Source organism: Syngnathoides biaculeatus, chromosome 14, assembly GCF_019802595.1.
Source record: "Syngnathoides biaculeatus isolate LvHL_M chromosome 14, ASM1980259v1, whole genome shotgun sequence".
Lineage (NCBI taxonomy): Eukaryota > Metazoa > Chordata > Actinopteri > Syngnathiformes > Syngnathidae > Syngnathoides > Syngnathoides biaculeatus.
In genome coordinates this window covers 26507473-26532600 of record NC_084653.1, presented here as the reverse complement: position 1 = coordinate 26532600, position 25128 = coordinate 26507473, and the positions used below count along the sequence as shown (strand labels likewise).

General features: G+C 47.5%; 1 protein-coding gene and 1 long non-coding RNA gene across 10 annotated transcripts in view; one reads left to right on the top strand and one right to left on the bottom strand.

Moving 5' to 3' along the window:
* The window catches only part of LOC133512035 (target of Nesh-SH3), a 50256-nt gene extending 26199 nt beyond the window's left edge, over positions 1 to 24057 (top strand). For 3 of the 9 annotated variants that reach the window (XM_061841248.1, XM_061841247.1, XM_061841252.1), the window contains 22 exons: positions 1885 to 2064; positions 2147 to 2215; positions 2289 to 2421; positions 3357 to 3547; positions 3677 to 3720; positions 4226 to 4271; positions 5877 to 5942; positions 6115 to 6192; positions 6870 to 9446; positions 9523 to 9600; positions 9950 to 10114; positions 10773 to 10832; positions 14193 to 14255; positions 17037 to 17165; positions 18468 to 18557; positions 19415 to 19627; positions 19735 to 19843; positions 20820 to 20899; positions 21344 to 21373; positions 21460 to 21618; positions 21891 to 22013; positions 22918 to 24057. In XM_061841248.1, coding sequence (XP_061697232.1) covers positions 1885 to 2064; positions 2147 to 2215; positions 2289 to 2421; positions 3357 to 3547; positions 3677 to 3720; positions 4226 to 4271; positions 5877 to 5942; positions 6115 to 6192; positions 6870 to 9446; positions 9523 to 9600; positions 9950 to 10114; positions 10773 to 10832; positions 14193 to 14255; positions 17037 to 17165; positions 18468 to 18557; positions 19415 to 19627; positions 19735 to 19843; positions 20820 to 20899; positions 21344 to 21373; positions 21460 to 21618; positions 21891 to 22013; positions 22918 to 23033 — 4799 coding nt within the window. In that variant the 3' untranslated portion in view covers positions 23034 to 24057. Of the gene's footprint in view, positions 1 to 1884; positions 2065 to 2146; positions 2216 to 2288; positions 2422 to 3356; positions 3548 to 3676; positions 3721 to 4225; positions 4272 to 5876; positions 5943 to 6114; positions 6193 to 6231; positions 6692 to 6869; positions 9447 to 9522; positions 9601 to 9949; positions 10115 to 10772; positions 10833 to 14192; positions 14256 to 17036; positions 17166 to 18467; positions 18558 to 19414; positions 19628 to 19734; positions 19844 to 20819; positions 20900 to 21343; positions 21374 to 21459; positions 21619 to 21890; positions 22014 to 22917 lie in introns of those variants that run through there. The other 6 variants (XM_061841249.1, XM_061841254.1, XM_061841255.1 and 3 more) reach the window with 6 other exon arrangements.
* LOC133512037 (uncharacterized) lies at positions 19854 to 22910 on the bottom strand. The gene is made up of 3 exons (XR_009798095.1): positions 22764 to 22910; positions 20772 to 20917; positions 19854 to 20266 (listed from the first exon to the last, which is right to left on the bottom strand). It is a non-coding gene; the product is annotated as an uncharacterized LOC133512037 (long non-coding RNA).
* Positions 24058 to 25128: the final 1071 nt, after the last annotated feature.

Genomic DNA, 25128 nt, shown 5'->3' with positions numbered 1-25128 from the left:
CTCAGAACCGTTTACCGGCTGATCCACCGTGCCGCCCTATGTTGCAACTTTTACTCAGATAGTGGAATGACTTTTAGCCCAAAGTAATAAGCTCTTATTTTTAGTTTATTGTCTTTGGTATCCCCCTCCCCCTCCCGCCTCTCGTTTATTTATTTTGGGGTACTAACAGATGTTTCCTGAGTAATTGTAAAACGAAACAGCTGCGAAAGTTTCACTGAGGCAAATATCATTTTGATGAAGTGGCAGCTGACCATGTACCGTATCCTCAAATTCCCACTCACAGTTTTCGGATTCACTCAAATCACGGCAAGTAAAAATTCTGCGGAATACGGTAAAATGATATTTTCAGGCTCTTTGGCCGACCGCCAGTTTGAGGTTTGAGACGGCCGGCGACGAGACGGATTGGGTCAGATCCTCTACATCGAAACTCCCGCACTTGGGAATTATTGATGATCACTAACCAGCTTTTAAGTGGCTCGGGGCCCAAGCGGCGGAAGCGCCGAACGCTCGTTGGGTCCGAGCCAGTCGTTTCTTGTCCTCTATTTTAAAAACAAGACGCTGCCAGAGGTTTCCTGATGTTTCCTACGCCCGCGGCCAATCTCGCTCGCGCTTTTGTGGAGAATATCGACGGGGCGACGCAGAAAAACAAATGCTTTTGATTGAGGTTTTCGTGGGGGAGAGCGGAGCTGGAAAAGCAAAGAGGGTATTTTTCGACTCAGGGCTTCCCCGTTTGCAGTCTGGCAGCTGCGAGCGCGATTCGGCGCGCAAAGTTCCACTATTTCATTTGGTGCCGAGAGCCCAGCCAAAGACGTGCTGTGGAGACTTTTATTGTTTATGGTCTTAACTACAAAAAGGAAGGGAAGTTTAAGCTTCCACTAGCTTATCTGTCGACGGCGTCATCCGAGCGGTGTCGGCGATAAATCAGCGAATTTCTGACCCCGAAATGGAGTCAACACGAGTGAGTCACAAAAGGAAAACAAAAATCAACAAATCTAAATCATTTGAGTGGACTTGATTGTGAGTAATAATTTTGGCTGAGTTTTGCGTTCGCACCGTCAAGGTCATTAAACATCATTTAGAGTTGGTTGAAGGATTTGGGGAAGCGCAGGGGAGAACCTAAAGGCCTCCTGACAGTAGGGGGCGTCTATGATTTCTTTTTTTTTTTTTTTTATCCAGGTAGGGACGTTCGTCTGGTCGTGGAACTCACTCATGGAGAGCCTCGTGTCTTATCAGCATTTATCAAAATTCAATTTTTTTTTTCCCCAACTTAACATCAAACAGCAGTCTGTCCATCTGACACGTGGTTTAAATTTGATTCCAATTGGAAAAAGCTCTGCGGCGATGAGGACTTTGTATCGGTCCATAGTGGTAAAGAGGGAGCTTAGTCGAAAGGCAAAACTCTCAATTTACCAGTCGATCTGCGTTCCTCCGCTTACCTATAGGCATGAGCTGTGGGTGGTGACCAAAAGAACAAGATCCCGGATACAAGCGGCCCAGATGAGCTTCCTCCGCAGGGTGTCCGGGCTCTCCCTTAGAGATCGGGTGAAAAGTTAGGTTCTCTCCGAATTGAGAGGAGCCAGATGAGGTGGCTGGGGCATCTGATCCGGATCCCTTCCGGACGTCTCTCTCGTGAGGTGTTCCGGGCATGTCCCACCTGATAAGAGAACCCCGAGGACGACCCAGGACACGCTAGAGAGACTACGTCTCTCTGCTGGGGTTCCCTCTGGAAGAGGTGGAAGAAGTGGCCGGGGAAAGGGAAGTCTGGGTATCCCTCCTGAAACTACTGCCCCCGCCACCCGACCTGGGAAAAGCTTGTTAATTTTCCAAAGAGAAACAGGGCAATTTCGAGTGTAATAACAATGGCGTCCTCTCCTGTCGCAACAGTCCGACGGCAGAACATGAAGGTCCGCATCAACGCCACAGGTGACACCATCGTGATGAAGTTTGTCCGTCCCAACGCCGACACCAAGCTGGAGGGCTACATCCTGGGCTACGGCAGCAGCATGTTCTCCAAACAATTCATCCCGCTACCGGAGAACGGGAAACCTTACGAGACCGAATTTGGTGAGGGTGGCCAATGAGCCCCATCCGTACGTGTATACTTGTTTCATATTTCTATAATAACCTCCAAATGTGGTGTCTTCAGACGCGGAGCCCAAGTACCTTATCGCCGTCCAGCCCATCCCAACCAACGATGTCAAAAAGCATTGCACGGGTAGAACTGGTTCGAATGAAATCTTTGGAAAGTGGCATCCACAAACTCAATTCTCATGACCGTTCATCCGCAGGAAAAGTGGAACTAGAGAAGCCACTCCACCTGGTCATCGGGTCAGTAACGCCCACCTCGGTTCTGCTCTCCTGGGGGACCCTACTGAAGACCCCCTACGAAGGGAACATCATGAACGACTGTCTTGAGGATGGGTATGCCGACATACATTTGGCCTTCGCTCGGGCGTGGGCCCTTTCTTTAGAAAGCAATTTACCGGAATTTCCGGCCTACAGCGCGCACCCGATTATAAGCCTCGCCCGGTACATTTGGGAAGGAAATAACATTTGGTACATACGTAGGCCGCACCTGTGTAAAAGCCGCAAGTGCCCACATTGAAGCCCGACATATTTACAAAGAGAGATCGTACACAGTTTTCAAAGTTTTAATACCTTAGCTTAGCTTAACATAGCAACAACACGGTAGCACGAACAGGGCTGTTAAAAAAACAAACAAACAATAAACTTAACGGTTTAAAAAAAAACAAACAAAAAAAACAGCTGCGGCAGCTACACAGTAGCAACACGGTAGCACAGCACGAGAGACGCGGCAGTAACACAGCAGCAACACGCTAGCGCAGCGCTAACGGTAGCACTTCACTAGCGTGACGCGAGGGCGGCGCTAATGAGGCCGGTTAAAAAAAAACCAAAAAAACCATATGGTAAAAATCACCGAGACACGGCAGCAACACGCTACCGCAGCGCTAACAGGGCCGGTTATAAAAACATACCGGTAAAGATTACTTCCTCGGCACATATCTTCCACTAGTGGCACTCTTACCTTTTCCGCTCGAATGCGTCCTTGGAATTACCGTAGTTAAGAGAGAAGCAACGGAAAGTCTGGAAGGTGTTTAGCGCTAACCTTGGGGAAAGGGGCCGGGGGCCACAATGTACCAAACCTAACCAAATTGTCCCGCTTGGTTGGAACTGGCTTGGAAATTTTGGCCTTAAAACTAGAAGGTTAAGAATTTCTCAAAAGTTTTTAGTTTTTGTTCCTGGTCAGGAAATGCCAGGACAACTGCGGAGAAAATGTTACCATTTTCTTTCGGCGACTGCATCTAGTTTTTTCTTCTTCTCTGTCCTTGGTCCAGACACTACACCGTGCGTTACCGGGAGAGGAACAGGAAGTGGAACTACCAGACCTGCCCGACCAGCGACACGGTCATCGACAATCTGAAGCCCAACGCGGTTTACGAGTTCGGCGTCCAGCCCAGCTCCAAGGACAGGACCGGCTCGTGGAGCAAGCCCGTCATCCACAACATCAGTTCGGCGGGCATTCAAGGTAGCTTAGATCCACCATTAAAAACTGCGTTAAAATCTTCGGATTTATACTTATCGATGATCCGTTCAACAATGGAATGAGATTCAGTTTGAAAATTGTGTTGATTCATAATTTGTTTTGCGTTTTCAGAGAAAGTCATTCGGAAAATCTTCAAACGTCCCATGAGCCCCGTGGTAGGTGTCGTTATCTTTTCAAAAAGAATAAAAGAAGAGATCTGGCTTGACGGCCACGACTGCGTCGTTTGTCCCGCGAGGGTTTTATCGTATCAATCCATCAGCGCCAGCTTTGTCCGTCGGACCCGCCGAAAGACTTGTCGAAGCTAACGAGAACCAACAGCTTGGCTCCTAATAAACATGTTCGGGAACAGGCCGTGCGTCGGGAAGAATTAATAGGAGCGTGTTGTACATTTTTTTATAGGCGTATGCCAGTTCTCAGGGCTGTTGGCCTCGTTAATTTGCCTTCCAGCTGCCGAATGGAAACGGCGTCGGTACAGCCAGGGCACGGCGAGCCAAGTCCGTCCGTGCGGTGCCGGCCTCTTTCTTTATTCCAATTTGAGGCCCCTCGGTGCCAACGGGAGCCGCTAACAGCAACCTCTTCGATTCCTGCACTCAATTATTAGTCGTGATCATTGCGACGACATGATTGACCGATTCTTCCTCTTTGTGTTTGACCCTCTAGAAACCCCTAACGCAAGGTCCTCACCTCCCCTTTACTCCTCGTCACGGTAAGTCCAGCACAGACCGTGTTTCTTGGTAAAACCAATTGCAATTATTACGACAGTAGAAGATGCATCGTGTTTTTCCTGGTATGTTTGTTCAGCTCTGAACGAGGAGTCAAAGCACTGGAAAAATCTTTTGTTTTGCAGGGCAACAGAAGACTACACCGACTTTGATTTGTTTACAGATTCCAGGCAACAGAAAGCCGTTTTCACGCAAGGCTTAGCGAAATCGCAACACAGATGCCGTAATTTCCGGACTATAAGCCGCAACTTTTTTCACGCACTTTCAACCCTTGCGGCTTATGCGGCTAATTTGTGCATTGTTTCTAACGACCGGTGGAATATATATGCCAAGGAAGTGACTTTTACCGGTATTTTTTTTTTGGTAAGCGTTAGCGCTGTGCGAACACGTAACTGCCGCGTCTCAGTGATTTTTTTTTTTTTTTCAACCGGCCCTGTTAGCGCTGTGCTAGCATGTTGCTGCTGTGATACTGCTGCGTCACAGGCAGTGTTTGGAAAGAAAAGCTAACTCTTTCTGTCTTTCTTTGTAAATATCATGTTTCAATGCGGGGTGGCACGGTGGAGCAGCTGGTAAAGTTATTTGCCTCACAGTTCTGAGGTCCCGGGTTCACACCCGGAACCCGCCCGTGTAGAGTTTGCATATTCTCCTCGTGCCTGTGTGAGTTTTCTCCGGGCACTCCGGTTTCCTCCCACATACCAAAAACATGCAACATTAATTGGACACACTCAATTGCCCATCGGTGTGATTGTGAGTGCGGCTGTTTGTCTCTGTGTGCCCTGCGATTGGCTGGCGAGCAGTTCAGGGTGTACTGGGCCCGCCTCCTGCCCAATGACAACTGGGATAGGCTCCACCACTCCTCGCGACCCTTGTGAGCATAAGCGGTTAAGAAAATGGATGGATGGACGTTTAAATGTGGCCACATGCGGCTTTCAATCAGGTGCGGCTTGTGTATGTAGAAAATGCTTTTTCCTTTAAAAATGTATCGGGTGAGGCTTAGAATCAGGTGCGCTCTATAGTCCGGAAATTACGTTAGTAGACTGACGGGATGTGCGTTTCCCTCACCGATGTCACGATTGCAACGACGCTACGATACATTTGCAAAATGCTTCCACCTACTCCCGATGCGTTGCAATTCACCCCATTTACGTCGCAATATGATTTACTCTCTTTTCAATTCAATGTAAGTCACTTCGACCTCGACGCAACGTAAACCGCATGTTACGACGCAAAGAACAGACATTTGAAGTTACGCATTTCTGTGTTTCAACACAGACATTCAACCTCACATTAAGTTTATTTCCAGAAGTACTGAATGGTGTTTTTCAGAGCATGAAAAAAAAAAAAAAAAAAAAAAAAGCCTCACATTGTCTTAGGTTGACGTCACGTTGGCACGTACAAGGCTGGGCAGTAAAGAAAGAAGAAAGCATTTCTTGTAGCGTGTACGAGTACACCCTGATAAGCCTCGAGGGGAAAAAACTGCACTCCACAAATGATTTTAACGTTGCACTTTCTTTTTCAGGACTGTGCTAACTTTTTCTGCTGACATCTCCCCAATCTGACGTACTCGTTCGTCCTTTACTCTTTGTTAGCTCCCCACAGTAGGACGCAGAGCAGAATCCCCAACTCCCGCCACATAACCCCAAAGCCAACACTCGGTAATTTGATTTGATTTTTTTTTTTCTGAGCATGATCTCAGGAATTACGTAACGGTCAGAAAAAAACATACGACTAAGCGAGAATTCTTCTCTCTCGCTTAAAAACGGATGCAGCATTCAGTCTACTTTCTGGACTTCTTTCACGTGATCTAATGTGCACTATATTTGTCAGCTCCCACCACAACTACTAGACAGGAAGCTCTGTCTACCCCCGGACCAGCGGCACCTGTGACTCCCAAACAGCCAATTGGTAAATCCAAGTTTGTTAAGAATGTAAACGCTGGACCTGTTCTAGTTCAGAGGCAGACGGGAGTACTAAGAACTGCTGCATGCTTAGTTCAACGAGGCTAAAGTACGTTGTCTTGGCACAACATAAAATAGCTTGAAGCCATTTTTTTATTGGTGTATGGTTCCGATGTTATTCATTTTTCATCAGTTTGTTTGGCTGACCCAATTGAAGCCGGACTGTTAACAAAATCGATTTTAAATTTTAATTGTCGAAGTAGACCGCATCGGCTTTGCCAACGCTGTTTTTGGATTTTATCTCTGATGTCCTTTCATTGGCGGTTGAAACAATTTGGAATGCCGATAAGGCAGCCAATGATTCAACACCTGATCAAACCTTTGCAACGGAAACCTTCAAACCTTCGATCAAGTGTCTTAGCCAGATAGCCTCTGGAATCCAACCGTAGCAATCCTGGCTAGGGAAACTGGATTGCTTTGAGGCTGAATGAGCACTTGAAAATCAGGTAAAAGATATTGTGAAACTTTAATACTCGGCCAATAATTATAACGTGCACTTCCAGGTCCTTGTCTGCACCTCCGCTGTTTTCTGTGGCAGGCTCAGCTCTTGTTTTTGTTGTCATTTGAACCAATCAATATGTTAAAGGAAATATTTTCTCTTTCTCTCTCACACATGCCGGCCAGGAGGAAGCCTCTCCAAAACTCTCCTTTCTCCTTTCTATGAGGTCCCCTTAGTCCCTAATCTCCAATTTCCACTTCAGATTACAGCTCCAATGGCTTCTGTATCAGTCCCACGGCAAAATGGTGGAAAATCCCAAAGTCATCCCCCACTTCCGTTAAACCTCCACCAACCGCCAACACAATCCAAGCCCAGACCGCAACAACCCCAATCGGGTTCTCAGCCGACAGGCCACTTTCTTCAACATCAGTTAACAGCCCAGCCTATACCCCAGAGCGAATCATATCCAGATCTCGAGTTAGAGGTGCATGCTACAACACGTAACCCAATTCCAACACGCTACCCTCAAACATCCCAAGCTACACCCGAAGTAGAACCCCAGTCACAAACCAGATCAACACCCAAGGTCCAGATAAAATTGGAAACTCAGACAGAGTCACAACCACCCTTATCACAGCCTCTAACCACAAGTCAGCCTGAACCGAGACATGATCCAATAACACGTTTTATGCACCCAGTACAAGTGACAGCAAAGCCTGCGGATGAGGCGCTTCCAAAAACCTCTCAATCAACCAAACGTAAACCTCGGAAACAAAACATTCAAACAATGCCTCACATTCAAGCTAAACAACCATCTCATCATAAAACATCCCAAGCTGCACCCAAAGCAAAACCCCAGTCACAAACTAGATCAACACCCAAAGTCCAGATAAAATTGAAAACTCAGACAGAACCGCAAACCCTTTCACAGCCTCAAACCACAAGCCAGCCAGGAACCCATTTTATGCACCCAATACAAGTGACAACAAACCTTACGGATGAGGCACATCCAAAAACCTCTCAATCAACCAAACGTCAACCTCAGAAACAAAACATTCAAACAATGCCTCACATTCTAGCTAAACAACCATCTCATCATAAAACATCCCAAGCTGCACCCAAAGCAAAACCCCAGTCACAAACTAGATCAACACCTAAAGTCCAGATAAAATTGAAAACTCAGACAGAGCCGCAACCCCTTTCACAGCCTCAAACCACAAGCCAGCCAGGAACCCATTTTATGCACCCAATACAAGTGACAACAAACCTTGCGGATGAGGCGCATCCAAAAACCTCTCAATCGACTAAACGTCAACCTCAAAAGCATCAAATCCAAACGATGCCTCACATTCTAGCTAAACAACCATCACGCCATCAAACATCCCAAGCTACACCCAAAGCAAAACCCCAGTCACAAACCAGATCAACACCTAAAGTCCAGATAAAATTGAAAACTCAGACAGAGCCGCAACCCCTTTCACAGCCTCAAACCACAAGCCAGCCAGGAACCCATTTTATGCACCCATTACAAGTAACAGCAAAGCCTGCGGATGAGGCACTTCCAAAAACCTCTCAATCAACTAAACGTCAACCTCAAAAGCATCAAATCCAAACGATGCCTCACATTCTAGCTAAACAACCATCACGCCATCAAACATCCCAAGCTACACCCAAAGCAGAACCCCAGTCACAAACCAGATCAACACCCAAGGTCCAGATAAAATTGGAAACTCAAACAGAGCCGCAACCCCTTTCACAGCCTCAAACCACAAGTCAGGCTGATCCGAGACAGTATCCAAGAACACATTTTCTGCAACCGTTACAAGTAACAGCAAAGCCTGCGGATGAGGCACGTCCAAAAACCTCTCAATCAACCAAACGTCAACCTCAGAAACAAAAAATTCAAACAATGCCTCACGTTCTAGCTAAACAACCATCTCGCCATCAAACATCCCAAGCTACACCCAAAGCAAAACCCCGGTCACAAACCAGATTAACACCCAAGGTCCAGATAAAATTGAAAACTCAGACAGAGCCGCAACCCCTTTCAGAGCCTCAGACCACAAGTCAGCCTGATTCGAGACAGTATCCAAGAACCCATTTTCTGCAACCGTTACAAGTAACAACAAAGCCTGCGGATGAGGCACATCCAAAAACCTCTCAGTCAACTAAACGTCAACCTCAGAAGCAACAAATTCAAACGATGTCTCACATTCTACCTAAACAATCATCTCAATCAATTGAGCCACAAATCAAAACATCCGAATCAACGATCCATTTTGAGACAACATTCCAGCCTTTCACTCAACTAACAACCACTACGCAGCCTCATCCGAGCCCCCAAAAACATTCTAACGTGCAATCAACGTCAAAACCAAGGACTCATTCTTTAATCCACATGACGCGACCTGTAGTTGAGAAAATGGCCCGGCCTCAAACACAGCCAGGTCAGCAAGCCAAGTCTCAAAACCAACCCGTCGCCGGACAGCATAATATGAACCAATCTCAACCTTTCGGTATGGTCCAGCCACAGCCACAGCCCCAGCCCCAGTCTCATCTTTTGTCCGACACCCTACCTCAAAAGAAACCTGCTCCCAAATTCCCATCAAAGTCACAAAGTCCTCCCCAATCTGAACCTCAAACCGAGGTCAATCCTGCACCAAAGTCCCAAGCAGACCTACTACCAGGAATTGAGATTCTGCCTCAGGGCAGGATTGACTCTGGCCCCGTTGAGGTCCCTCCATTGCAGGCAGTCCCCACCGGTAAACACCTCGTATGTTCAATGTCACAATAACAACAAGTACCCTTTGGAATCGACATGAGTTTTCTCCCATACAGCTCCTAGTCCACAGGAGAAGGGAAAGCCTCTGCCAATCCCAGCCCCAGCTGCAGAGAAGCCTGATAATTACAATCTTGGTAAAGACCGTGACGAGTCGGTCGCATCGGCATCGCCGCTTTCCGTCACACCTGTATGGCACCCGGTCGCAACTCAACCCACGCGATGATATGATAATCGCTGCTTCCCCATCTCCATCTCCATCCTCGTCCCTGTCGCCGTGTGTGCTGTCAATTGCGGCCCGTCAGACCCTAACTCACAAAACAGCGCAGTGTGCCATTCGTGTCTCGTGTCATGTCATTCCTTGGTCTCTTGTCTACATTCCTCTCACCAGCGTGCGCCGTCATTTCTTCCATTTTAGGCAGAGGCTTTCGATGCTCGCCAGTGGGTGATGGCTAACCTTTGCCGAATGCCTCTCTTCCCATCCAGGTACCCCCAAGCGGAGAGTCGAGGCCCCTCGTTCCCCGACTAGCTCCGCGGCTATCCCGGCGGGGAGAAACACCACCTTTTCGCGCGTCAGGCCTCCTCCTCAATTGCCTCGCAATGGTGTCGGCTCATTGTCCACCTCCTCCCACAGCTCCAAGATCTCTGGGGGTAATGGAGTATTCTCTTCCTTGACTCCACCTTCCTCCTCTTTTTGTTTTTTGGATTCACTTTTCCCGTCTTTAACTGCAGCTCTGCATTTACAGACGACGACCGAAGCCGACTTGCTTAGCGCGGGATACGTCTCGCTTGCGCCTTTCAAACGTTCTTGCGCCGCCTCGCGCTCCCGAAACTCCCTGCGCTCGACCCCATGCGCGCTCTCGCGCGGTGTACTTCACACCTCTGCCGCTAGCCGCAGTCGCGGCGCTAGCCTCGGTGTCGTTAATACGATTTGCGGTCCCTCTCTCCGCTGGGCCGTGCGGGATGTTTGGCTACGGCGCTGGCGAGGACGCGCCACATTTTACACCTAGCGTGCCAAACCAAACAGAGCGCAGGCAGTTTCGACAGGCTCTTTTTCCTCTGTTTGTATCATCCTTTCCTAAACATGCCCACAGACACCTCAAAAGACTTAGGGAATGGAGAACGAGGAAGGCCAAAATATTAGATTAATGTCGCAGAGTCATGCCAGTTACCGTTTTTCGAGCCAACTCCTCTCTTAAAAACTAGGTCAAAGGGATACTTCTCCAGCTTTTGTCTTTTCCTGACTGGCTTCTGCTAGAAACCAGTGACACTGAACCCTTCATAACTGACCTTCTTCTCCCTCCAACAGCTCACCACCATAAGAGCAATGCTCTCCCTAAACCTGGAGCATGGTCCAAAGAGAAACCCGGTAAAGACTAACGTGAAAAATCACCTTTCGGCATTCTACATGCACTAACCCGTGAGGCAATGTTGCAGTTTGTCCTGTCCCACATCATCATAATCATCATCATCATCATCATCATCATGCGCTTTTTGTCACAGTCCGCTCTTGCTTCGAACTGCCTGTTGGACCTTTTGTGGCTCTGTTGTTGTCATGGAATATGCCGCGTCCCGGAATTAGTTCGCCGTTTCAGATAGGGATGGGCTCCGACTGAAACTCGTTTGAAGATAAATTCACTTTGTCGATCGTATTCAGCTCGACCCACTCGAAGCTCAGATCAAGAACAAGGTGGACAGGCGTCAACACATCTGCCTCACAGTCATCAGGTCCTCGGTCCTGATCCTGGCTGAAGACTTCACATACTCCAGCTTCATTCCCCATTGCGAAAACATGCATGATCGGTACAGTGAAGAATCAAAATGATCGTTTGTTTATGCCCGGCGACTGACCGGCAACTAGTCCAGGCCTGCCTCTCTACCCCAAAGTCGGCTGGGATAGGCTCCAGGTCACCGGTGACATTAACGAGGACTCTCACGTTTGATGTGCTTAACGATCGACAAAAGACATTTCTTCAATTGCCCATCCGTAGTTAGATTTGATCTCGAGCAGAATGTTTGCTTGTAAAAAGGTGAGCGAGGTTTCAAACCCCCACCCCCAGCCCCACCCCCTTTTCCAAGGCCCCTCACATTGCTTCAACTTAATCAAAATCAGTCAACCTGACGCACAAGAGGAATGCAAACCAGGTCTGGAGCGGACGCGTTGACGTCGCCGCTACGGTCGGTCCTCATTTGCGTCAGTCACGGCTTTCGTGTCTTGTCGCTGTAAATCGGGATGACGTCGGATGCAGGTTCAAAGGCTTCTGCAACTGTTTTCCAACCGAGCAATACAAAACAAAAGCAAAAACGCTGTATCAACCATTTTAAGTTGAACTGTTTCAAGATGGCAGGTAATCGTTTTTTTTTTTAAACCATAGGAAATAGCAAATATGGAAATAATCATTTCCATGGCCAAACCGTCAAGGCAGTTTTTTGAAGCAGCATTTTTACCGGTCATAAGTGTCGTAAAGCCGGCGGTGGTGGAGGCAGGCACTGGAAAGGAGAGGAATGAAAACTAGCTGAAGTAAAACTGAATATATGTGCGTGAATGAGAACGGGTGGAGGGGGAAGAGCGAAGCTCCAGGGAGGAGAGATGGCGAGGGTGGACGACTTCAAATACTTGGGGTCAACAATCCAGAGCGATGGAGAGTGCGGGAAGCGGGTCCAGGCGGGGTTGGAACAGTTGGCGGAAGGTGTCTGGTGTTCTACGTGACAGAAGAGTCTCCGCCAGGATGAAGGGCAAAGTTTATAAAGCGGTGGTGAGGCCGGCCGGACACGATGTACGGATTCCAGACGGTGGCGCTGAAGAGACAACAGGAAGCAGAACTGAAGGGGGCAGAAATGAAGATGTTGAGGTTCTCGCAGGTTGGATAGGATTAGAAATGAGCTCGTTTAGAGGGAGGGAGAGCCAAAGGTGGACTTCGATGGTTTGGACGTGTCCAGAGGCGAGAGAGTGAATATATTTGGTAGAAGGGTGGCGAGGATGGAGCTGTCAAGGAAGAGAGGGCGAAAGAGGAAGACCAAAGAAAAGGTGGTGAGGGAGGACATGAGGCCAGTTGGGTGTTAGAGAGGAAGATGCTCGAGATAGGATAGGGGCGGCACGGTGGATCAGCTGGTAAACCGTTGGCCTCCCAGTTCTGAGGTCCTGGGTTCAATCCTGGTCTCACCTGCGTGGGTTTTCTCCGGGTGGGCACTCCGGTTTCCTCCCACATCCCCATCAATTAATGAATTGCCCCTAGGTGTGGGTTGGGAGTGCGACTGTTGTCTGTGTCCATGTGCCCCGCGACTGGCTGGCGACCAGTTCAAGGTGTACCCTGCCTCTCCTGCCTGTTGAGAGCTGGGATAGGCTCCAGCACCCCCCACAACCCTCGTGAGGATAAGCGGTGAAGAAGATGGATGGATGCGCAAGATAGTGAACTGAGGGTGATGCGCGACGGAGGCATGCAACAGCATTTGTGGGTCCATTTTCGAACGTTTGACTCGTGAGGCTCGGCTGTTTATCGCTCCCAAGGCCAGCGGTTATGTAATTGCTGCTGTATAAAACAATAATAAATACCGATACACATGCTACACATCACTGCTCCGCTATATCCTTCAACCCGAGATTAAGCACGACATCATCTTTTTTTGTGATTGTCAGCCTCAGATGAGCGCACGGGAGTATTTCGCCGGAGACGTGTCGGCGCATGTTTGCCATTAGCCGTCTGTCACGCGGCGGTTCGTCAGTATCGTAATCATCATCCTGCGGATTCCTCCCCGGGGCGGGGGCGGGTTAAGCCCGAGGTCGTCGATCGGGGAGGGTAGGAACCGAGCCCAAAAATCAATGCCCCGAAGCCGCTTCGGATCATCGACGATAGATACGAGGAACGGACTCAGCGAACGAGAAATCCCCAAAGAGGCGCCACGTGGAAGGCGTTGTAGCCCGAACAAGTCCAATTAAGGGAAAGTCTTCGAGGCCAGCTAAAGTGATTTAGTGCCGCGCGCCGCGAAGCTAAATCAGGAGTTTGTTGTGAGGCCGTTTCCATGACGGGCCCGCTCGCGTTTGCTCGCCTCTGATTACATTTCCAGCGTAATTCCCCTCGTCGGATCAATCAAAGCTGTTCGGGGCTGCAACTCCTTGGCGAGGACCATTCAAGCTCGCGCATATCTGTGGAAAATAAGCGGCGGCGCCAGGGTTGATTTGATTTGATTTCAAATAGACCGTTTGAAAATGAAGTCGTCCTTGACGGCCGATTGCTGTTTTCATTTTTGTCGACCTGCCTGGCTTGTGTGCGCTTCGGTCGGAGATGGGCATTTCCAGACGTCGACGCTCATGTAATCGATTAAATGCGACTTTCAAAAATATTTGTTAATGCGAGGAAGTCGCGCTCTCTGAATGTTCTCAACTCCTGTTTTGCCACACGGCTGTCGCGCAATTTCCTGCGATCCCAAACGGACCAACTCAACAGCGCCTCTGCTGGTGGCGGCCAAAGAGTGCGTTCTCATACCGTTCCGTACGCGCAATTAATTAACAGCCAATTAATCGATTATGATGCCCATCTCCAGCTTTCTTGTCGCTTTTGTGTAAATGGATTTTTATTCACAGATGTCTGCTAATAATTCCCACCCGCGCATCAACGTGAGCTTCTCAAACCGCCGCCGTTTTGTTTGCAGTTCTGAGCGTCTTCCCCTCCGAGGCCAGACCAGAAATATTTGTTACGATGATGTTAACGTTTCCCGTTCGTCCCTGCAGTTCTGCGGCAATCCGTTCCCGTCAACAAGCGGCCCAACCTGGTGGGGATGCCGAATGACCACGGTGAGGGCGCCGGACCGGTTCCTAAAACTCCGCCTTTATGCTACGCCGCACAAGCGGCTCGTCAAGCTACTGCGCTGTGACTTTCTGTCCAAGTCGTAAATATGTATCTCGCGCAGAAGATGGAATTTTGCTGTTTAATGAAGAGGATGTTCTTCACGGCAGAATTTTGCAGATTTTCAAAGATGTTGACTGCCACGACAAAAAAAAACAAAACAAAACACATATTAGCCGTGCAAACAAAATTGTAGTGGTAGACGTAAACATAATTTATCCGCTTTTAATGTTGAAATGCACAAAAAAAAAAAAAGAGGAGAGTATATCACAGGGGTGTCAAACTCATTCTTCTCGCGGGCCACTTTGTTGTTCCGGCTTCCCTCAAAGGGCCGTTATGACTGTGCAACAAAAATATTTAATCATCTCATCACATTTGCGTCATCAATTTATGAACGAATTTTGGAATCAGAAATCAAGGGTAATGTGTTTTTCAACTATTCACGTTTGGTAACACAAACAAGGCTTGTAATATCTCAACTTTATCATTAATGATATATGACAATTTGAAATTTTGGTACAGATTTTTACAAGAATTATGGAAATTGACGCAGTAGATGTGGCTCGGCGGGCCACATGAAATCATGTCTGGCCCCCGGGCCTTGAGTTTGACACCTGTGGTATAACACAAAGGTAATTGATAAGGTACCTCACGCATGCCACTTTTTAGCATTCTTGTCGTACAAGTGTGAAAATATTAACCACTATTAATGGTAAAAAAAAAAAAAAAAAACAAAACACGAGCTTAACCTTGATAACCTCGTGCATAGGTGTCAAACTTGGAGTTCTGGTTTCCCTCATCGGGCCGGTATGACTGTGAAACCATAAAAAATCTTTGACTGCCTCATCATCATTTGAAATTGTGGTACAGTTTTGAGCAAAAATCTCGGAAGTTCATACACGTGATTTAGCTTCGCTGTCCACATAAAATCATGCGGCGGGCCGGATCTGGCCCCCGGGCCTTGAGTTTGACACCTGTGACCTAGCGTAAAGTCATGCAAATTAATGTCGTAACGCAGCACAAAGTAGTGTAACGTAAGCTCGCGTAAAGTTAAGTGGCGTAACGTACAATAACGCAACATATACACACGGCGGCACGGTGGGTGGATCAGCTGGAAAACGTTGGCCTCACAGTTCTGAGGTCCCAGGTTCGATCCAGGTCCCGCCTGTGTGGAGTTTGCATGTTCTCATCGTGCCTGCGTGACTTTTGTCCAGGTGGCCACTCCGCTTTCCTCCCACATCCCAAAAACTTGCAAAATTAATTGGAGACTCTAAATTGCCCCAAGGTGTGATTGCGAGTGTGGCTGTTTGTCTCCATATGCCCTGCGATTGGCTGGCGACCAGTTCAGGGCGGACCCCGCCTCCTGCCCGTTGACAGCTGGGATTGGCTCCGGCACTCCCCGCGACCCTCGTGGGGATAAGTGGCAAAAGAAAATGAATGGATGGACGGATGCACACGTTTGAAGTGAGGTCTGGTGTCAAGCTGAAACGTAAAGTGAAACAGCACAAATAATTTTAAGAAGCGCAACGATGCGTGAACTGATTCTGAGCAGTTGTGGCGCATGTTGACATATCTATCAATAAATATGTGCCACCAGGGTTTGAATTTGAAATATAAAGTGATCACATTTTCAATAGTCGTATTTCAGTGTAACTTTTCAGCGTTAATTCAACTGGCTACAATTCCATCCATCCGTATTCTTTGCCGCTTGTCCTCACAAGGGTCACGGGAGTGCCGGAGCCAATCCCAGCTGTCATTGGGCAGGAGGCGGGGTACACCCTGAACCGGTCGCCAGCCACTCGCAGGGCACATCGAGACAAACAGCCGCACTCACAATCACACCTTGGGGCAATTTAGAGTGTCCAATTAATGTCACATTTTTTGCGGGATGTGGGAGGACACCGGAGTGCCCGGAGAAAACAAACTCCACACAGGTGGGTTTGGGATTGAACCTGGGACCTCAGAAGTGTAAAACTCTAAAATTCACTGTCTGACGTCACGTGACGTGACTAAGAAAGCGGAACTGCGATTAGCTGGCTGTTGGCTTCTGACCTGAAGTAACCCTACGTGGTGGCACAGAGGGTGAATTTTAGACAGCGAATTGTAGCCAGTTGAATTGCTCAAATTCAAAAGTCATAATGAAATACAACTGTTGAAAATGTGATCATTTTCCATTTCATATAATTCATATCCTGGTGGCGCATATTTACTTCCACATATCGCACAAGATCCCACATGTTATGAGATGTTTTCTGCGTGAATGTAGCAAAAATCTCGCTTGAATTCCGAACCGGCAGACTCGAGAGGGTCCTCTGCAAGCGCTCTTCCACGCAAGGATTGCGCTCGTTGAGCCCATCAAACCGATTTCACTCGGCTCAACGTTCCCCCCCCCGGACGCTCGGCAACGTTTGATTTTCGCGGTCGTTTTCTTGCCGCGATTCAGAGACGTCGGCGGTGACCTCGACGCGGAAGATCGCGACGCCTCACGAAAAGCGCAAAACAACGCGCGCTATCTGGGTAAAACCTTCGTATTTGCTGTTGTCTTCCACTGACCTCGGACACGATGGTGCAGATGTGTGTGTGGGGGGGGGCAATCAAACCCCCCCCCCCCCATTTGCTGTGGAACCACACATAGTTGTGCGAGGACAGCCAAAGCAGATGGAAAACACAACTGTGTGTGAGTCACATGATAGACTGACCCCCCCCCCCCCTTTTTCCTCTCGCCTCAGATAAACCCATGGACCTCAAACAAGGCGACAAGGAGTCCATCCTGAAGCCGTTCCCTTTGGTCACGTCCAAGCCGAAGCAGGATCGGCGACAGCAGACCACCACCACCACCACCACGCCCTTGTTAAATAGTAAGAAAGAAAACATTTTCATTTTTTTTTTTTTTAGGTCACGTGCGCATACATGGAAACCGGCAGCTGACAGCCTGGGGCTAGTTTGTGCATTTTTAAAACAATCAAAACCTTTAAAATGTTTTCTAGATATTTGTTCATTCGCGTTACACATTTCAGCTCAAAATAACAAACTACGGCAAATGTAAGCATTTTTTTTGTATATCTATTTTTTATATAATTTTTTTGACACGTGCACATACATGGAAACCGGCAGCTGACAGCCTGGGGCTAGTTTGTGCATTTTTAAAACAATCAAAACCTTTAAAATGTTTTCTAGATATTTGTTCATTCGCGTTACACATTTCAGCTCAAAATGACAAACTACGGCAAACGTAAGCATTTTTTTTTGTATATGTATTTTCTATATAATTTTTTTGTCACGTGCACATACATCGAAACCGGCGGCTGACGACCTGCGGCTTGCTTGTGCAATTTTTTCAAACAAATAAAACCTTTAAAATGTTACCTAGATAGTTTTTCATTTGCGTTACACATTTCAGCTCAAAATGACAAACTACGGCAAGCACAAACATGTTTTTTTTTTTTATATAATTTTGGATTTTGCTTTGAAAATTGGCCATTATTAGCTTGAAAGGTCAGGGGTTTTTTTTGTGTTTTTTTTTTTTTTCACCATAGCTTCTTTAAGAAAAAAGAAAATTTACTTACATGCTATTTAAAAAAAAAAAAAAAAAAAAAATTCTTACAACATAAGAAAGAGATTATATTTCTAAATTTGGTCATGTTTGTTTGGATAATATCTCAACACCAAATGACTCACTTGCAAGAATGACTCTCAAAGTCATAAAGTAGCATAACTTCCTCTCTGGAGGGCAATAAAATATTCCTTCACTCATCTTAATTATTTTGCGTATGTATTTGAAATGCAGTTGAGCTCAACTGTAACTTGAAACTTGAACGCTTGGAAACGAATCTCGAACTGACGCAAATTTGACTGTCCAGTAAATGTTCGAGGTCGTCCGTATTTCACGATCTTGTCGAGGTTTATAGATTTACGGTCGCGCTTTCCATACGCAGCAATGGATTTCCGTGGTGGACGAGGTCGTAACCCGAGAAGGAAATAAGAGAACGTGTGCGATCGTGAGTGGCCGTGAACGCTCCAGCAGGTGTCGGGCAGGCGAGATGTTGCCCCGGGCCAGAAGCGAAAAATGCTGACACTTCGTCCTGCCAAGTCGGCGTCGGCGCAACTAACTCGCTCCTCGGCTTCATTATTTTTTAATTTTTTTTTTTTTTTTTTTACAGGCAGCCGCTTTGACATCAATGAAAATTCCTCCATATTCCGTCCGCTGCCCGCGTCCGACGTGGACATCATGGGCAAGAAGCGCTACGTGGGTAAGGCTACGAAATCTCCACGACTCTTTCGGGTCCCTTTTGTCGTACTCGTCACGCCCGTTGTTTGTTTGGGCAGATTCAAAACAAAACGGTATTGAACTTTGGTGCGGAGCGAACCAGGCGGCTCACCGGTACTAACCGCTCATCAATTGATGCAAACCAATCAAAAGCACCAATTTCCAATGGGATTCAGTCAAATGCGCAAACCCATATCAGTGTCTAACGTGGCGGCACGGTGGATCAGCTGGTAAAATGTTGGCTTCACGGTTCTGAGGTCCTGGGTTCAATCCCAAACCCGCCTACGTGGAGTTTGCATGTTCTCCCCGTGCCTGCGTGGGTTTTCCCCGGGCGCTCCGGTTTCCTCCCGCGTCCCAAAAACACCCAAAAGGGATACAATTCAACTCCTATTTTTCAGCAAAAACTGTCTTTGAACCAGAGCTGGGTTTTCTCCGGGCACTCCGGTTTCCTCCCGCATCCCAAAAACCTGCAACATTAATTGGACACTCTAAATTGACCATAGGTGTGATGGTGAGTGCGGCTGTTTGTCTCGTTGTGCCCTGCGATTGGCTGGCAAACCGGTTCAGGGTGTACCCCCGCCTCCTGCCCGTTGATAGCTGGGGTAGGCTCTAGCCCTCCTCACAACCCTCGTGAGGATAAGCGGCTAAGAAAATGGATGGATGGATAGTTGAACTTGTTTTTTTACTGACTGAAAACTTGCAACCAATAACATGAGCGAGATCTCACATTTGGATAGCTGTGGGAAAACTAACCGAGTTTATGAACCTGACCTATTCATTTTATTTATTGCCAAAAACCAGTCATTAATAATATCGCGCTCTGACCGGACATGTCCGCAGCCCCTCACGTCATCTACAAGACCGATAAGAAGCCGGACGAGCCGTGTTCGATCACGTCCTCGCTGGCGTACTTCCCGGACGAGGAGGACGGCGCCGACCAGAACGTGACGGCCGCTCCCCGGATCCCGCCGTCCAACCTCACCGTGGTCACGGTCGAAGGGTGCCCGTCTTTCGTCATCCTCGACTGGCAGAAATCCGACAACGAAACCAGAGGTGGCGCAAGACTTCATATTTGATTTGTTTGGAGCCGTGAATTGATTTGATCACGCAATCCGTGTATACGCCTCCCAAATTGAAACGACTCTACGTTTCTTTGCCAGAGTACGAGGTCGTATCTACGGCGAAAGGACCCAACGGGGAGGAAGTGTCCATATCCACGACGACAAACCAGACACACACGGCGGTGGAGAATCTCAAACCAGAAAGCAGGTATGCAACCGCCTGAAGATTTGAAAACATGTCCGGCAGGTACATTAGCACGAAATTTGCCAAGTGACGAGAAAATGCGGCTTAAAAGAAATCCATCCATCCATCCATCCTTCCATTATCTACCGCTTTTCCTGGTCGGGTCACGGGGGAAGTAGCTTCAGCAGGGACACTCAAGACTTCCCTTCCCCCAGCCGCTTCTTCCAGCTCTTCCGGAGGGATCCCGAGGCGTTCCCGACTTAAGTCTCTCCAGCGTGGCCTGGGTCGCCCTCGGGGGTCTCTTTCCGGCGGGACGTGCCCGGAACACCTCGCCGGGGAGGCGTCCGGATCAGATGCCCCAGCCGCCTCATCTGGCTCCTCTCAATGCGGAGGAGCAGCAGTTCGACACCAAGTCCCTCCCGGATGACCGAGCTTCTCGCCTGTTCTCTAAGGGAGAGTGAATAAAATCAGCACCCGTTCTGGGGCTGGTGACCCAACCACGGAAGGACCCAAGTACATAAAAATCGGGCCAATGGGTCGCGTGTTCGACATGTAGCTCCCGTTTTCCAGCACCTTTATCTTCAGCACGACCGCTTTCCACCACATGCGATAAATGTGTACGCTTGCACAAAAAAAGAAGTGAGAACCAACGAATCAGTTCTTGTTGTTTTCATTGTACACAAAAATAGTCAGAGAAACAAGTAGAAAGGATGGAGGACGCGGAGCATTTTTCATTTCGCATCTGGACTTTTAAGAGTCGACCAGAACCGTCCCCGGGGCAGCTTTTTGGATATCTTAACCTTCAGCACGTGGAATAGCCATCAGCTGTTTGACTACACGGAGCGAGTCATTGCGACGCACGTTGGCGCCGAAATAGCGACAACTTCAGCACTGGGGTGGAAAGAGGGCAATTTCGATAGGAAGTGCCGGGGGGGGGGGGGGGGGTAAGTACCTTCAATGCAGTTCGTCCCCCGACTTGATGGTTTTTGTCTCGTTCCAGTTACGAGTTCAAAGTGACACCAAAGAACGAGCTTGGAACGGGACCGTCCAGCGAGCCCGTGTCGTTCAACACAGAGTCAGGCAAGTTTCACCGGAAACCTACAAGTAGAAAAACGGTGTACAAATCCTAGATGGACTGTCCGTTGGACAAACAAACGCATCGTAAACTAAGATGAGCAGTACTACCGTAATTTCCCGCCTACAGGCCGCGACTTTTTTCACACGCTTTCAACCCTGCGGTTTATGCGGTGATGCTGCGCTAGCGTTAGCATGGCGCCAGCGTTTGTGCGGCGCGAGCGTTAGTGCACCTGGTAATAAGCCTCGGTACACAGAAAGAGTTTAACGCTGGTGCCACGCTAACACTAACGGCTTTCTGTGTACCGACGTTTATGACCAGGTGCGCTCTGTCGGCCGGGAATTACGATATATATATATATATATATTTTTTTAATAATCAAATGATAATTGGGCCAAATGACTTGTTAGGCATGACATTGATATTTATCATTTCCCTTGTACACGCAGCGGACCCTCGAGTGAGTGAAAACGTTTCAGGTAGATATTTTCCTTTCTTAATATCACTATAATCTAGCGAGATAAGATGGATTTTTAAAATACATATTTGTTACCATTTGCGACAGGAAAAGACGCCATCTGGACGCAGTTTCCATTTAAGACAGACGCCTACTCCGAATGCAACGGGAAGCAATACGTGAAGAGGACGTGGTACCGAAAGTTTGTGGGCATCCAGCTGTGCAACTCGCTGAGATATAAGATCTACCTCAGCGATTCGCTCAATGGTAACGAGACTTCGGTTAGCCAAAACAGCAGCGCCCAAGATGTCGCGCGGCCAAATTCAAGTCGTTCCGTAAACGAGTTCCCAGCTCAATTTTACAGATTATCTTCATCTTTAAGGCTGTTTAGCATTCCCGCAGATATGAGGTCACTCCACATTGTTGTGTGTGTGTGTTTACTTCATTAGTCCCGCTCGGTCTTGCCTTAGTCCCCGAACCTAGGTTTTGTGACATCCCAACCCAGAGTGGACGCATCTACAGTTTTCCTGTCTCTCTAGGGAAGTTCTACAACATCGGAGATCAATCAGGCCACGGCGAGGACCATTGCCAGTTCGTGGACTCCTTCCTGGACGGGCGGACTGGGACGCATCTGTTTGCGGACCAATTACCATCCAGGCTAGGTATTTATGAGCAGCTTTTAAATGTATCATGTATTTCAGCAGAAACCCAGAGTGACCCCGTAACAAATGTGGCGGTCGCACATAACGCAGCAAGAATTGGCGTTGGACTATGATACCTCGGAATCAACCAAGTCTAGAAACCAAATCTGGTGCCGCTTAGCTATCTGGGGCTGCACGATAACAAAAACAGAAGCACTTGCAGTGCAGAAGCCCACCCCTAAACCGTAGAGTAGGAGGGCCCTGAGAACCTCGCCTCGTGCCATACCAGGCAACGTCCCACCACCAGAATCAGTGTCTGCAAAACTAGTGAAGTGCCTGAAGTGGATGATGGCCAGTAGCACCTTGCCACTCGGGTAACGTAGTTTCCCCAAGAAATATTGTCGCATCCAAGAAATCTCCCAACAATCTTCAAAGGTGCAGCCAAATTTCTCGGCATGTTAAGTCTATGTTGGTGATACTCCGTCAACCAGGTCACGGCAATCGTCATAAGTCAAAGCAAGGCAATGCCACTCTTCTGTCTCGTGCGAGACATTTTACTTTTGTCCAAACGGCTCCCTCTTCAGCTGCTGTATTACTTCGACTGAAGAAGACTTTTGGATTCAAGGTGAAACATCGTAATCAGGACCAGGCATGGTGGACAAAACCCAAGCCGCGTGGGCCTAGAGATATTGACTCAAGTCCAGTTCTCAAGATTAGGTTCTTACTTAAGTTCAAGGGGAGGCAGAAACAAATGAGAGGGTAAGCACTCACCTGAATCGCACACCAGGAAGCGAAACCTCCCCATACGGCACCCTTCGGGACCATGGACCCCCAGAGTTGTTCCCATTTTGCATTGCTTTCTGTTCAACAACTGTTCCATGGAGTTGACCCCGTTTGACCTAGTTTCAATTTCTTTTGAACGCAGGTTACTTCCGAGCTCTGAGACAAGAACCGGTTAGCTTCGGTGAGATCGGAGGCAAGTCGCACGTGACTTACGTGGGATGGTACGAATGCGGCACGCCAATTCCCGGCAAGTGGTAACACCTCGAATGCAGTCCCGGAGGAGGTCTGGAAGAAGAGTACATTAGCAAAGGTGCCTAACCTCAGAGGGGTCGGGCTTCTTTTCCATGTTAGCATAAATCAAGGCTGGGGAACCGTCCACTTCTGAGACAGTCCTCCGCACGCCATACTAAATTTATCATAAAACACGATCAGACAAATGTTCATTATTATATATTATTAGCATTTGTTGCTCAGATGATTCCGTTGAGGTTTTGTTTTTCCAAATACACGGTGGGCTGGATTAAACGCTATCGCGGGCTACGTGGGCCTCACGAGCTGTTAGGTTCCCACCCCCTGCCATAGACACCGTAGAGCGGGGGAAACGTGTCTTAGGTAGGTCGCAACGAGGTATGAATGAGTTCAGGAAACAAATTCCTGACGTTACTGACGTGTCAAAATGAATGCACGAGTGGCCAAAATGTTGATTATACAGTCATTGTTCTGAAAATCTTTGGGAAGCTGGCTCCCAACGTGTATGATGCTATTTATCGAGGGATGGTTACAGGATTATAGTGTGCGCGCTTGTACATTCCAGAGGACATAGAATTGCATGGCTAGAAACACACGCATTGGTCATTTGTAGACAGAAACGAGGCGCCACTCATACGACGGTTGTACAGCTGGACAATGTCAAATACAAGCACATATGAATGACACACGCGAGACGGACCGTTTGCCGTTCCCGAGGAATTGCTCGCAGTTGCAGTTTGCACAGTATTATACTTTTGTTTATATATATATGTATATGAAGTCATTTTTTTTTTTTTTTGGGTCTACCAAGGATAGTTTAGGTTTGTTGGAATTTTGTTGAAGTGCAAATTGTTGGTGGGAGGGGGAGATATGATGTAGTTTTGGAATGCAAACTTTTCTCCAATAATGCTATCCCATAAGAAATATATATATACATTTTGCTAACTGTACATAGTTTTCCCCTATTATTTCTTAAGGATACTTTTGCGTTGCAACATGTAAACTGTTTTTCAGCATTAAATCTTGTTTTGATATGAAGTGATCCTCATTTCTGTGTGATTTCAAGAGGTGTACCATCATCTTTAAAACAAAGGACAAGACCCAAGGCGAATGCTTTAATAGCAAACGAGGACTTTAAACAACATCAATTCAACTACTAAGCAAGATAAATGCCAAGATCTAAACAATAAGTAAGGCTAAAATCGGAAAGGCTAAAAAGGTCTAAGGTCTACCCAAGCTAAATTCTAAAGATATTCTTTATGTAAAGATCGGTAAAGGCTCAAGCTAAGGTCTTCATACTAAGCAAATAAAAGGCTGAAGCTAATTTCTAAGCTAAGGCTAAGAGTTATGGTCTTTAAACTAAGTAAACGTTAACGCTAAGGGTCTTTCCACTGCCTGGTTGTTTACGCAAAGCGAAGTGAAAGGTGAAGATTCGTTATGCTACGTAAACAGCAAAGCTAAGGTCTTAAGGCCTTTAAATTAAATAAATGCTAAAGCTAAGGGCTTTCTGCTAAGCAAGGTAAAGGCTACAGGATTCACATCGTCTTCATTCTTACAAAAAAAAAAAAGGGACAAGGGCTTCATGTAAAAACCAAGGTACCTTTTGCCTTTGCTAAAGTCTTTACGCCAAGCAAAATAAAACCGAAGTCTCCGCAATACGCAATACAAAAAACAAACGCTGCTTATAATCTCCACATGTGGGTGATACTTGATGCAGTATTTTATTAGCCGACTTTGAATGAGAACACACATGCTGCAAAATTTACAACTCAGCTCTGGATGCGAACAGTGTCCATATTTAACAACTCGCTCATATTTTTCCAACCATTACGTGGTCGAATCCATCAGAGATGAGCGATTTTGGGCTTGGAAGCGACTGCCCTGCGGGTGTCCAATAACTTCTGAAAGCGTTCTTTAATAAATGCTTTGCGCTCGATTCCCTCTCATTCGCTGAGACAAGTTTGACATGGAAGAGAAGACCGCACGTTCCCTCAGAACGCATCCAGGTCGCCGCGAGCCTCAAAACGGGAAAACAAAAATATAATACCGCCGGCATTACATCAGTATTCCCAAATCGCCTTTGGGATGAAAAAGAAAAGTGAGA